We start from the raw sequence: 14346 nt of genomic DNA, 5'->3' as shown, positions 1-14346 counted from the left end.
ATGTACCTTATGTGTGTGAGTTGAGCACAGAGATACAAAGTTGAGTGAGACTTAGTTCTAAAACTTAAACTGCAGCTCTCAATGAAATACAAATTTTGCTTTATTACGGCAGAACAAATGGGAACAAATCATTATTTTGGTTTGTTTTTAGTATGTCACGTGGTTAGCTTTGTATGTTTAGCTCACCTATGCATCTGCTTGTTTCTTTTTCTTCCTTTAGTTTGCATTATATAATTTTCACCTCTAAATATTGTTTTCAGATTGTATTAGCTAACATTTTTAGAAAATAGTACTTTTGAACTTATAGAACTCATTCCTTAACAAAAATATTAAAAACTCATTTTGTATTCTCAAAAATAGAATCAGATGAGTCAAGAACCATATCTCTCAAATCCGAAAAGACATAGAAGTTAATGCATGTATATTTGAAATATTTTTCCATCAGATGCAAAGTACAGTCCGAGAGCACAGAGATGGAGGTCATGCAGGTGGAATCTTCAACAGATACAATATTCTCAAGGTAATAAGTTGGTGAAGATAAAGTTTGCTGAGACCATAGTTTTCAAACCCTGAAGCCGTAATTAACTTTCTTAAGAATATAATGATCTGTCCTGGTCTGTAGGTCTTTGACATGGCATCAGGGGATATTTTGGGAAAGATTATATCCTTGGGAGGTTAAGATTCTCAAAATCTCTGTACTATTTTTATAACCAGTAATCTAGCCCTTGTTGAACATGTTCAAGTTTAGGGATTATGCTTTATCTTGGGGTAAAATAAATCCTGTAGGATTAGGACTTGAAACATACAAACTACTATTAAGGTACGTTATTCTAACAAAGGGCAATTTTTTTGTGGCTCATAAAAGAACTCCATCTTAGTTTTATTATGCTTTTTTTATTTGTCCTGTGACTACTCCAGGTTTCTGTGAGCCCCTGTATGTACCACTTTTTTATAATTTTAATAGTATTCACTCTGTATCTTCATCTTTTCCAAAAAGATGTTTTAAGTCATTCTAATGAGAGTCTCGTCTCCTTATTGGTATCAGTTACTCTTCTCAGGACATTTTCCAATTTTGCTGTTTTTGTTAAGCTATAGCAAGCCAAACTACATACTCTACTTGGGATGCATAATGATTTTGTGTTAACTACATCTAATTTATGGTTAGAATTAAAATTTTGCAGATGTCTTTCTAATACCTAGATTTTAAACTTAAAAGTGAACAATATCAAATCTTTCAGCTGTGTTGTGTTACTGTTTAACAGTAATACCCTATTATGAGTATAATATTAGATGTCATACTTTAGAGTTAGTGAATAGTAACTAAAACTAAAACCATTGAGCTTGCTATTTTACACTAATAGAAATTAAATGATTTAAAACAAACGCACATTCAGGTGAAGGGCTAATACTTCTGGGAGCTCATTTTTATTAGTTTATATCATAGTATGACATAAGAATGACATCTTGAGATTTCCATTCAGGGACATATGTATAATCATTTTTAATAAGACAGTTATGCCTACTACAGGAAGTTTCAGTCAAGTCCTCTTTGTCTGCAAGCAGTAACAAAATCGTAGAGATTTGTTAAGGGTGAGGGCAGGAGAGAGAATATGTGTTTGATTTCAAAGTCATTGAATTTGAGGAAGATACACTTTCTTCCTGCAAAAAGGTATTTTAATGCAATATTTATTGAAAAATTATTCAATAATGAAACTTTTCTTTTTCTTTTACATAAATGAGATCTGTTTATGCCAGTTGTGTTCCTTGATTACTTCTGTGACTGTACTTTGAGTTAATTTGAGCCAAGACTAAAACCATGAGCTCCTAGATGTCTTCTGGGACCAGCAGGGGGCTGTAGCACCTTTAAACACAGCTGAGAAATAGCTCTAGGATTGTGAATTTTTACCCTGGAAATACTCCTAATGGGACCATTATCCACCTTTAAGTCTTCTCTAGACAAAAGTTCTGGGAATTGGAGGGATAGGGAAGGGTACAGGGAGTAATAAGTGTGTTTGTGTGTGTGTGTGTTTTAAGAATGATTTTGGTGTGGCTGTTTTAACCATTTTTTAATTAAAAACAGATAAAGATGGTACTTTGAGCTAGATAAAACAGGAAAAAAGATACTGTTCTTTCTAATACTTAGATACAGAACTTAGCATGTCTAATTTGGAGATGTTTTAGTAGTGATTCTAAATTAATGAGCATGGAAGTGTTTTAATCAATTAATGGTATTCTTGACTTTATATCACATAATGGCCATGTAGCTATTTTCCCCTTTGAAGTTTTGGTTTCCAAAATGTAGCTGTATTTCCATCTTTATGGCTGGGACAAAATATTTTTAGTTGACTAGAACAACACATAGTTAACATTTCAAGGCAAGTTTTGCCTCTCTTCTGGCTGAGTATGTGGCCCATTTTTAGTTAAGATGAACAAGTAGATAATTATTATGACCTAAAGATTTGATTTTTCTGGTTTCTCTTATAGATTCAGAAAGTTTGTAACAAGAAGCTATGGGAGAGATATACTCACAGGAGAAAAGAAGTTTCTGAAGAAAATCACAACCATGCAAATGAAAGAATGCTATTCCATGGTAAGATTCCTTCCCCCTCACCCTACCACCATCCTCCTCCACATTAGGATAGTTTTTTGTCAAGTATGAAATAATAATAAATCTGCATATTCCTTATGTCATTTTAAAAAAATAAACCTAATTTTTTCTGTAAATTTTACATTTATATTCATATTTTCAACCTCTTTTGAATTTGTGTATTATATGATGGATGGTTTATAAAATGGAAAAAAATACAGAAATAGGAATGTTGATTATTCATATTTTCCTTTTTTCTTTATATATTACGATGATTCTGAGAAATGGCATGTTTTATTTTTAACTAGTTGATTGAATTAAAATTAGAATAATATCTGAAAAATCCCCTCAGAAGAGTATATACATCCTATTCTGACTTTGATTCTAAGTGTCAGAACTACGTTTAACTTAAGTGTTAAAAGAGCCGTTGTCATTGGATCTATGGAGGTTTCTGAGAACTTCGTTGAACCAAGAGCTCCACCGTTACTTTTTTGTACGTTGCAAGTTGGCAGGTGTTGAGTGGTCTTTCAAGTTTGTAGCAAAGATTAATATAGATATTAATGTAGAGTTTATCAAGTCTTCAAGCACATTACCCATATTAGCTCCAGTCTATTCCTTAATTTGGCCTTGATTGCAGAAAATTTTTAGAGACCTATAAAGTTCTATAAAACACAGTATTTAAATTTCACAATCCCCTAGAAGAATGGCTAGAGCAGAATGGAGCAGAATTGGTGTATAACATCTAAATGGTACTTCTTGTTCCAAAACCCTAAAAATCATCATGATAATCTCTTGGCACAGAGCATAACATTTATTTCTGTATTGACTTGATGGTTATAATGAGTGATTTTTCCATTTTATAATACAAATGGTTTTAGTTTTTCCAAATTAATTCAAATAAACGATTCTATTCTTCAGTATTTCTGTAAAGTGGAATTCGATGTATTTTCCTGTCCTTTGTGAACAGGGACACTGATCTTGATGAATCAGTTTTTTAGCTGTGTTATGTTGGCTCTTCCCAACCCCACCCTCACCCTACTCCCTGGCCTGGTTGCAGCGCCCAGCACCTTCCCTTTGGCTAAGCTCCCTTTTTCAGCACACATAGAAGGGAGGAGGAGAAAGAAGTCAATATGTAGGAAATGAAGGAACACACTGCATTTACAGATTGAATATGGTATAGCAGGTGATGAAAGGCAGAGATGTGGAAGGATGGGAGAGAAGAGGTATAAAGAAGAGAATGAACATGAAAAGGCCACTTTTGATATCTAGAAAAAGTACACAGACGTGGGTGTCATTGTAAGCCTAGTTTCATTCACACCTGCTATATGAGGTGCATTATGAGACTCTTGGTTTTGGATTTGTATGGTCTACAATTTGATAACTCTAGCATTGATATTTCAAGCAATCTGTTTGTTTTTCTAGTTGAATCTACATGTGTCCTTATTTTGGCATCTTAACCACAATGCTATTAAAAATATTAATTAATGATAGCAGTTCTTCTAAAGTATTTATTTATTCTAAAGTAATAAACCGGCTGACTATTAACCTGTTACCCTTGTTTTTTGATTTCGCTTTGTTGTGGCAGCAGTGTATATATGTTTAAGAATTTAACTTCTAAGAGGCTTTACTTTCTGTTCTTTTTCTTCTGAGATAATTTTGAATTGTTATCCATCTATATATATTTTAGGGTCACCCTTTGTGAATGCAATTATCCACAAAGGCTTCGATGAAAGGCATGCCTACATAGGTGGCATGTTTGGAGCAGGGATTTATTTTGCTGAAAACTCTTCCAAAAGTAATCAGTATGTATATGGAATTGGAGGAGGTACTGGGTGTCCAGTTCACAAAGACAGATCCTGTTACGTTTGCCACAGGTAAGAGGTCTCCTTTTTTATTTTGATAAGAATCAGATAAGAACTGGTTTCGTATTTGAGAAATTTGGGGGGGCAAGGCACTATCTTGGACAACTTTAGGAATCCAAGCTAGGTGTGTTTCAGGTTGCTTTTGGCCCTCTCACCAGTTATAATAATAGCTGATATTTATTAAATGATCTGTATGAGTCAAGCACAGTTCTAAACACTTGACCTATCTAACTCATTAATCATTAGAACAGCTGGTGCTTAAAGAATATGGAGTAGAAAATAACCATTGAACATAAAAGAGATTTTACTGCAGCCTTGAATATTGTAGGACTGTGGACTCCTTAGAACTCTAGTATTCAAATGCTGAAATGACACTACTTGCCAAGTCTAGTCATTTCGTGACAATGGGTGAGGGAGTCTTTCTTCCACTGTGACACGATCTCATTCCTCAATTTGTGATATTACTAGTCAAAAGGTTATAATAAAACACATCAGTTCCTTTAGAAAGCACATTATTATCAAATAACTACTTTGCACTCTTTTTTTCCACTTTTAGTTACCCTGTTGTAACTCAGTTGTTAAAATCATTCAAATAACTTGGCCCTAATAGATAAAATCCTCATAGGTAAATAAATTATCTTCTCCCATTTGAAAAATCACTTCAGATTACTTATTGAGATTTATCCTACAGTTAGGGCACTGCTTATAAAGATCTAGAGAATCACCTAGATCACCAGAATCACTTATAGGGCTTGTTAAAACCTGGATTCCTAGCTGCCGATTTAGTGGGTCACGAGTAGGACCCTAGAGCTTTAATTTCTACCAAGTTCCCAGATGGTACTGATGTTTCCAATCACTGATCTAGAAAACACCCAGAGGTGTAGTTCTCAGCCTTAGCAGTACATTGGAATCACCAGGGGAGCTTTAAAAACTACTAATGCCTGTGTCCCACCCTTAGAGATTCTCATTTAATTGGCCTAGAATACAGTCTGGGCATTATGATTTTTGAAAGCTTCCCAACTGATTTTGAAAGGTTACCAAGGTGAAGAACTGTAGTCTTGGAGAGAAACCATGTCTGTTTTTGTTTTGTTCTCGTTTTCTCCCCAAATTTAGACTCAAGTAGGTGTCTAAAGTCAGCCCTCCTGCATATTACCTCCTACCCACTTCTTTTTTAAATCATAAATTGGGCTGCTTAAGAGGCTTGTTATTTCTTGAGATTCTGTAACTTGAACACTGCTGTTTTTACTTATATTATCTGGAGGTTAAATAGTACTGATTATTAGTAATAAGCAGTGTTCTAGTACCTCTTCTAAACTGTCTTTGGGACAGAATACTTAGTTGTCTGGAAATAAGTTTATTAACTGAAGACTTATGTATTCTGGATTATCATGGAACTGATTGTGACTATAATAGAAAATCTGTTAGAAATGCTGAGAAGGTTTCCAAAGGGCATATCTAGAATAAAAGATATATAGCCTGTCTTCTTTGGAGAACAGAATCATCAACTGGTCCACCAAAACCTCCTGTTCCCCTCTAAAAGAAAAGAAGAGAGAGAAACAATGAAGTAATAAAAAAAGGTTCGTTGGAACTAAGGAAGGCCAAATCATATACCTGAGGGGAGTGGGAGAGTGATCTGCTTAAAACTTCTGGTAAGGGGCTGGCCCCGTGGCCAAGTGGTTAAGTTCACATGCTCTGCTTCGGTGGCCCAGGGTTTCGCCGGTTCGGATCCTAGGTGCGGACATGGCACTGCTCATCAGGCCACGCTGAGGCAGCATCCCACATGCCACAACTAGAAGGACTCACAACTGAAAATATACAGCTATGTACTGGGGGACTTTGGGGAGAAAAAGGAAAAATAAAATCTTAAAAAAAAAAAAAAACTTCTGGTAAGGGAAGACCTATCTGAGGTGGTAACATTTCAGCTGAAACATGAAAAATGAGTATTAGCTGGGTGAAGAGTGCTAGGTAGAATAGATACTGTTCTAGATGGTAGAAGAAACAGTATGTATGATGGCCATGGAGTAGAAAGTTTGGCTGATAGGAAGAAAGAAAATTAATGTGCCTGGGCATAATGAACACAAGGTAAGATTAGAGAAATCAGAGCATTGTAAAGAATTTAGATTTTCTTCTGAGTACAGTGGGCAGCCTCTAAAGGGTTTTAAGCAAAAAGGTAATGTGATCTATGTTTTTTGTTGTTTTTTTCTAAACCACTGGTTGCTTGGAATAGTTTAGATGGGAATTAGAATAGAAACAGGAAGATTAGTTCAGAGGCCATTGTTATAATCTAGTTGAAAATTTTGGTGATTTGGACTTGATGGTGGCAGTAGAATTAAGAGAAGTGCATGGGGGCCCCACCCGGTGGCACAGCAGTTAATTCGCATGTTCTGCTTTGGCAGCCCAGGTTCACTGGTTCGGATCCCAGGTGCAGACATCACACAAGTTGGTGAGCCATGCTGTGGTAGTCGTCCCACATATAAAGTGGAGGAAGATGGGCATGGATGTTAGCTCAGGGCCAGTCTTCCTCAGAAAAAAGGAGGATTGGCAGCAGATGTTAGCTCAGGGCTAATCTTCCTCAAAAAAAAAAAGAGAGAGAAGTGCATGGATTTCAAATATATTTTGAAAGTGGGATCAAACTAGGCTCAGTTGAATAATTACCCACCTGTGCAAACCACTCTTGGAAGCCCCTTAAACTTTCTCCTCCTTCCCACTTGGCCTGTGATTTGTACTTTTGCTGGGATACAAACAGAAGGTAGAGTCTGCATCTCTATAAGGTTATTACATTTTTAGGTTTTGCACTTAAAATAAGGATTAAAGTGACAGATTGTTTTTTGGGGTTTTTTTCTTGAGGAAGATTCACCCTGAGCTAACATCCTCTGCCAGTCTTCCTCCTTTTTTTGTACGTGAGCTGCTGCCACAGCATGGCCACTGACAGACAAATGGTGTAGGTCCAACCCAGGCCACTGAAGCAGATCGTGCCAAACTTAACCTCGAGGCCACCAGGGCTGGCCCAACAAATTCTCTTATTAATGAGAGTAGAAGACATTCTTACAAAGTTCTTTTAAGGGTGAAATGATAAAAGCAATCATAAGTGTTTAAGTATAAATGCATTTAAAGCTTATGCAGTGTACACAAATTAAACTGTCATGTGCTGCCTTGTCTTCAAGATCTTTTCCTTTTCTTGTTGTAGGCAGCTGCTCTTTTGCCGGGTAACCTTGGGAAAGTCTTTCCTGCAGTTCAGCGCAATGAAAATGGCACATTCTCCTCCAGGACATCACTCAGTCACTGGTCGACCCAGTGTGAATGGCCTAGCATTAGCTGAATATGTGATTTACAGAGGAGAACAAGTAATTCCATTTTATTTGTTCATCTTCAGAAATGCTTTAGAGCCATTGCTTTAACTTCTTACTAATCTCTTAAACTGACGAGGCATGTTGCCTGAAGAACTGAATTTCTTTTTAACTTATATTTGGAAATAATTTCAGACTTACAGAAAAGTTACAAAAATAGTGAAGAGAATACCCTTATACCCTTTACTCAGATTTTCCAACTGTTCACAGTTTATTATTCTCTTTCTCCTTTATCATTCACTCCCTGTGTGTGTACACACATAGTTTTTTTTCCGAACTTCTTGAGAATAGGTTATAGGCTTGTTCCTTTACCCTTAAGTACTTCAATGTGTATTTCCTAAAATCAAGGATGTTCTCTTAAAATTATTAAAATCGGGAAAATACCATTGATATAATTTACATCTAAGCTATAGACCTTGTTCAGATTTTGCCTGTTATACTGAATCCTTTCTTTTAGCTTCTGTAAAATATAATTGATCAGAATCCTATATTTAATAATTAACCTGTCTGTAGCAAAGAAATATATAATTCCCTCTTGCTCTTAGTGACACAGATCTAGTCAAAAGCATCTCTAGAGCAGTGTTCTGAACTGGGAATATATAGCAGAGTCACCTCAGTTATTAAAAACAGACAAACACAGGCTTAGTACCCATCCTAGACCATTCAGAGCCTAAAGGATTGGAGTCAAGGTAAGGATGTTTTGAGAAAATGCCCTTAGAGGATTCTGATCCACAGCACTAATTTAGAACCTCTTCCCTAAAGATTAGGAATCCTTACGATAAATCTCCTTTCAAAGAATTTTGTTTACCAATATTTGAATTAATCTTTCTCTTCCAGGCTTATCCCGAATATTTAATTACTTACCAGATTGTGAGGCCTGAAGGTATGGTCGATGGCTAAATAGTTGTTTTAGGAAGCTAACTCCACTGAACCTAAAATCGTCTAAGCAGCTGGTGGCCTCTTAAGTTTTACTCCTTTGCTGAGGAAAATCGTCTTGTCTACAAGCCTGTGGCAAAAGGATAAAAAATGTGAAAGAAGTATAACATTCTGACTTGATAAAGCTTTAATAATGTACAGTGTTTTCTAAATATTTCCTGTTTTTCAGCACTTTAACAGATGCCATTCCAGGTTAAACTGGGTTTGTCTGTACTAAATTATAAGCAGAGTTAACTTGAATCTTTTATACGTTGTGCATTGATGCTAACAGAACCTGTAATCCCCTCAACAGAATTCATTTTACTAATACAGTACTGTGTTCTTGAAAACACAGCATTTACACTGAATACAATTTCATTTGTAAAACTGTAAATAAGAGCTTTTGTACTAGCCCAATATTTATTTACATTGCTTTGTAATATAAATCTACTGTTTGAGTACTGCAGCAGTTTCCACGTTTTCATGTGTACTGCTCATCTGTACTTCATCTTGCATCATCATGATTGAGCGATCTTTACGTTTGATTCCAGATGCTGTGTTGAGAAGCTAGCAGAGACTTTGTCAGTTGGGAAAGATTGATTTATCAGATCTAATTTGCTGATGGAAGTTTTATCTCTCGTTAGAAATCTTTCCCAATTAAGAACTTGTTTCATGAGTACTCTGGGGATTTAATTTGTGATACCTTTGTATGTATAAGACACATTCCAAAGAGCTCTAATTATGATAGTCCTGATTGCTACAGAAGTTCCTTTATTGGCCTCAAACTCTGGGTTCGGCATTTGAAAATTTTCTCCTGTCATTCTGTGAAAATTAGAGCAAATGCTTCCATTTTTGAGAGATACTAAATCCTGCCACTGAAAAATTATCGTGGTTCTTTTCGTGGAATGTAAATTGGAAGTTAAGTTTCAGGGGCAGGAAGGGTAATCCTGAATAATTTTCCAGTCTGTTCTAATTACCTTAAATCTAAAGGAAAAAAAATAGCAAATGGGAGTGGGTAGTTTTTTGTCCTAAGTATTTTTTCCTGTTCTTTTTCTTTGGCCTTATTGTTACTGGCACTTCATATACCATAGGTAAACTCAACCCAGAACCATGAAATATCGGTGTCCCGGTTGTCTCCTGGTCTCCTGAATGGGCAGGTGCAGTGAGACGGGCACTTCTGCTCCTGGGTTAGGTCATTGTGACATTACGCTCAATTGGAAATACACTTCTATTGTGCATCACATGATGTCCAGGCTTGTGTTCAGTTTGGCAGCTGTGGAGGGGAATGCTATCCCATAAAATGCCATTCCTATTTTCTAATGTAGAGCTATCTTTTCCATAAAACGTGCTAAAACGTCTTGTTACAGAGACATGAGTTATGGCTTGACAGTCTATTTTATTCGTAGGCTCCAGCTCCCTCAGAAGTCAAGGCAGGATTTTTACCCCCTTAAGTCTTTGTAAATGGGGACGTTCCCTTTCACTCTCTGTACCAGTTCACCTTTGTTTTACATTTTACTTAGTCTCTTAATTAGCTGGCCCTTTGCAGTAACTTGTATGTGAAGTTCTAGAGAATCACATTTCTTGTCTTGAGTAAGAGTTAAAGTAAATGCATATCTGCAGTTGTTTCTATGATGTAAATTGTGATCTTTATTTAAGAGGTCAGTTCCTGACCTTGGAGTACTTTTATACAGTTCTCTAATAATTGCAAATATGATCATACAGTCATTTCTTGGAACACAAATGGACTATGCCAAATTTTATAAAATTTTTCAGGTTCTGGAAGCTTCCAGTTTTATAATTAGAAGATAATGAGATGAGTTAATGGAATTTATATTTACATACCTTACCTCTCAACATTTAGCCCATATTACTCACCCTATGAGTGAATCTGGAATTGCTTATCATGTAAAATCATCGTAGTCTATGAATTTGCGGTATTGCAGCCTGTTGTTTCATCTAATCCATTACTTAGTTAGCGTGTTGTTTTTCTGTGAATGATTATATTGTGGTTAGTATGATAGCATGGCAATATTTTCAGATAGCTTTTTGTTTGTTGGGAGCTTGGGGGGGTTGGGGGAGGGTTTTTGGAGTCTTTTGCATGAAATACCTTACTTTATAATGATGGAATTGCTTTTTCTTTTGTCTTGTGATTTTTTTTGAAGTGTGATTTAACTTTTTGTGTGAGTAGTACTGTTATATCCATCTTGAGTGTCTTACTTGTACTGTATCACATTCCATACCCTCATTTAATCCTTAATAAACTGTTCACTTGTTCTTCTGGGTAGCATGGTAATTACTGAAATAGAATAAATGTGTAGAATGGTCTTTGGGAAAAAGGATAAAGATTACAATAAACCACAATTTCAGGAAAACAATGTAATTCTGAGTCTAATAGTGATAAAGAGTGCAGTTTACAGTTTGAAATACTGAGTCTTGGGACCATACCTGCTCAGATGCTTTAAGATGGCAGTAGCTGTCAGATGCTTTTAGACGTTTAGTCTGTCCAGCACAACTTTTGGCAGACTTTAAAGCTCATTCCTGGGGAATCTCTCTTCTTAACTTAATAAAGAAGAATATATTTTGTTTTCTATGTCATATAAAAAATTATGTTTTCAAATATTAAAATTAGTGGTATTTATTACTCTTAAAAGAAAGTATAATAATATGCATTTTAGACTTCAGTATGCTAAGTGTCTGTGTGTGTGATCAAGTCTGTGCTTTCCATAGTAAGAGAATAATGGTGCAAATAACCCATACGTCATTTGGCTTTGAAATATATTTCAGCAGCTTTATCTTACTGCTTTAGTTAAGATAATATTAAAGTGTTCACTTGCTGTTTTAGAGCATGCATGTCACTGTATGATGTGATCCAGTTGTTTGCAGGGTGATGAGGAAAGAAAGCATACAAATAAACTTCCCTAAGCTTTTGTGATTAGTGTTCCTGGCTGACCCTTTGCCTACTGTCCTGTCCTAGTCCAGGACTAGAGTGACAGAGGGAGCAAGTAGTAGTAGCACCCTTCCTTCACCAGGAGAACTGTCTGAATTTTATAAAGTTAGACTAGAATGTGATCTTTTCACTATCTCCTGAATCTCCACCCCTCCTTGTTTTCATGCTTACTGACAGACTGACCTAAAATACTTAATCATACCCTTTTAAAAGGTTCTTGTTCCTCACATACAAGCCACCATTATCAGAAGTGTCTTCTCTACTTCATCATCCACCCACAGTTGTCATCGCTGTCACACAGATATACACAAAGCCCCTGAGATGATGTGCCTGTATACCATAGAGCAGTGGTACATAAATGTGGCCTGCACATGGGCTTGGTCTGCAAACCATTTGTTACCAGTCCATGGAAAGATGAAAACAAACATTGAGAGGAAACTTTTATAACAGTCTGACATTGCTGCAGTGGTTTGACTTTCTTTACCAAAATATTTGTCTGCTACAGAGTGGAAATTAAGAGGGGAAAAACCCTAGTCCCTCACAGACAATTTGAAAGGTATAAGGAAAATTCCTGTTTGTTTACCACTAGACCCATCACTTAGCACATGCTGGCACATAGTAGTTCCTCAGTAAATTTTTGTTGAATAAATAGTGATTAAGTGATTGGGCTCTAGGGTCAGATGGATCTGGATTTGAATTTTACCCTGTCCTTCACCAACTGTGAAACCTTGAACAAACTGTATAATCTTTATAAGCTTTATAATACTTATAGGGGCATTGAGAGAACTAAATGATTTTCTGTCTGTGCCACTAAGTGCTGTATTTGACAGTAACTGCTGATTGTAATTAATATTATTATTTCCCTGAGTGTTCCAGGACTAGTGGTTGAATTTTCTTGTTGTGGAGACATAGAACATAGAATTTTAAAGCAGCAAGATTTTATTAGCCACTGATCCCTTTGTTCAAATGAAATCTTAAGCTCAAAATGTAAAGTATATAAATCTCTAGGTGTGTGAGGATCTCAGTTTGAAAAATACTGATAAAAGCACACAGACATGATGCCAGCCTGGTTGAAGGAAGACACACCCATAACCCAAGCTGCATCATATTCCTGCGGTACAGAAGAAACAGTCCCTGCTCAAATGGACTCCTGGGCAAAAGTCCAGAACACTCCATGTGAGCACCGGTCAGCAGACACAATCTTGGAGGATTAGCACCCCCACAAACTTAATAGAACAGCTATGGAATAAGAATGTTTAAAATGTTGGGGCGGGGGGTTGGTGAAGAAAGCATAAAACCATTAGAAAAGATGATACTATGAAAAAAGCAAAGTAGAATTGAAAAGCTAAGTCTTTTGGAGCTAAAAAATGTATAATTAAAAACTCAGTGGGCAGATTAAACCACAGATTGGGCATGTCTGAAGAGAGAATTGGTGAACTAGAAGATAAATCAGGAAAATACCCAGATTATAACAGAGGAAGAGGTGGGAAATAGGAAAGGGCAAAGAGACATGGGAAACAGAACAGGAAGATCCAACGTAAAGAATAGGAGAGGTAAGAGATTTGAAGGTTTTTCCAGAATTTATAAAGGATATGGATCCTCAAATTGAAGAAGCATAACATGTCTAGGAGAGTGAATAAAAACAAGTCTGCTTATACGCATGTAGTAGAATCGCAAAAAATGAAAAAACCTAAAAGCAACCAAGGAGAGAAAACATTACCTACAGAGATGTAATTACACTGACAGTAGGCTTTTCAATGGCAGCAGTGTAGGCCAGAGGATAATAAAATAGCTTCAAAGTGCTGAGAAAAAAATTGATGTTAGCTTTGAACTCTATAATAGGTAAATGAGTATTCAAAAGAGAGAAATGAAGAAAACGTTTTCCGATTTTGCTGAAAGAACTCATGGGATTGGTCTTTAGGAACGAAAGCAGTTCAATCTAGAAGGAAGGAGTGATGCAAGAGCTGGTGAACAAAGAAATTGGTAAACATGTTGGTAAACAGACTGAAATCATACATAAAAAGAGACTGAGTACCTTATTAACTGATGGGGACTGATATCTTCAAGACATAATAAGTGAAAAAAGCAGGAGGTTGACCAGTATGTATGATTTGCTACTGTTTGTATAAAATAGGGAAAAGTACAATATACATTTGCTGCTTTAGGCATAAAATACCTCGAGGATACATGGAAACTATTGGGAGGACATGTGGGTGCTGGGCAACAGAGGTTTTAAAGGGACTTTTCACTGTATACTCCTTAATTCATTTTGAGTTTTGTACCAGAAATATTTTATCTATTTAAAACACTATAAAATAAGCATTATGTATAAAAAATACTGTAGATTTGAGATTTAAAAAGCAAGGTGGAATTTAAAGGCCTACTTGACAATAATACAGAAAATAGGAGAATCTTTAAGATAACTGATGAATTTTAGAGTTTGTCAAGTATGCATATTAAGCTTTTAAAGATAGTTGCTAAAAGAGTAGAAACAACTGTAAAGGTGAAAAAAAGGTAAGAAAAATGAACCTCCGATAGAAATGGGAATAACAGGTGACTCATGCACTTCTTTTCCCCAAAAAATATAAAAGAATCTAGAGTGAATAGGAAATATCTGTAAAGGGCTGAGAATAGGCTAGACACTCCTGGGGAAGAAGACAGTAAGTCAGGAGGAGCAGAGATTGAGAA

The 14346-nt window shown here is 36.1% G+C and overlaps 1 protein-coding gene across 2 annotated transcripts in view; it reads left to right on the top strand.

The window, feature by feature from the left end:
- The window catches only part of TNKS2 (tankyrase 2), a 61649-nt gene extending 50664 nt beyond the window's left edge, over positions 1–10985 (top strand). For both annotated transcript variants that reach the window (XM_023642707.2, XM_001502681.7), the window contains 5 exons: positions 446–520; positions 2485–2590; positions 4275–4461; positions 7637–7793; positions 8634–10985. In XM_023642707.2, coding sequence (XP_023498475.1) covers positions 446–520; positions 2485–2590; positions 4275–4461; positions 7637–7793; positions 8634–8696 — 588 coding nt within the window. In that variant the 3' untranslated portion in view covers positions 8697–10985. The remainder of the gene's footprint in view (positions 1–445; positions 521–2484; positions 2591–4274; positions 4462–7636; positions 7794–8633) is intronic.
- The last annotated feature ends 3361 nt before the right edge of the window (positions 10986–14346 follow it).

The sequence above is a fragment of the Equus caballus genome, chromosome 1 (assembly GCF_041296265.1).
Source record: "Equus caballus isolate H_3958 breed thoroughbred chromosome 1, TB-T2T, whole genome shotgun sequence".
NCBI lineage: Eukaryota > Metazoa > Chordata > Mammalia > Perissodactyla > Equidae > Equus > Equus caballus.
This window is presented reverse-complemented; position numbering and strand designations above follow the sequence as displayed.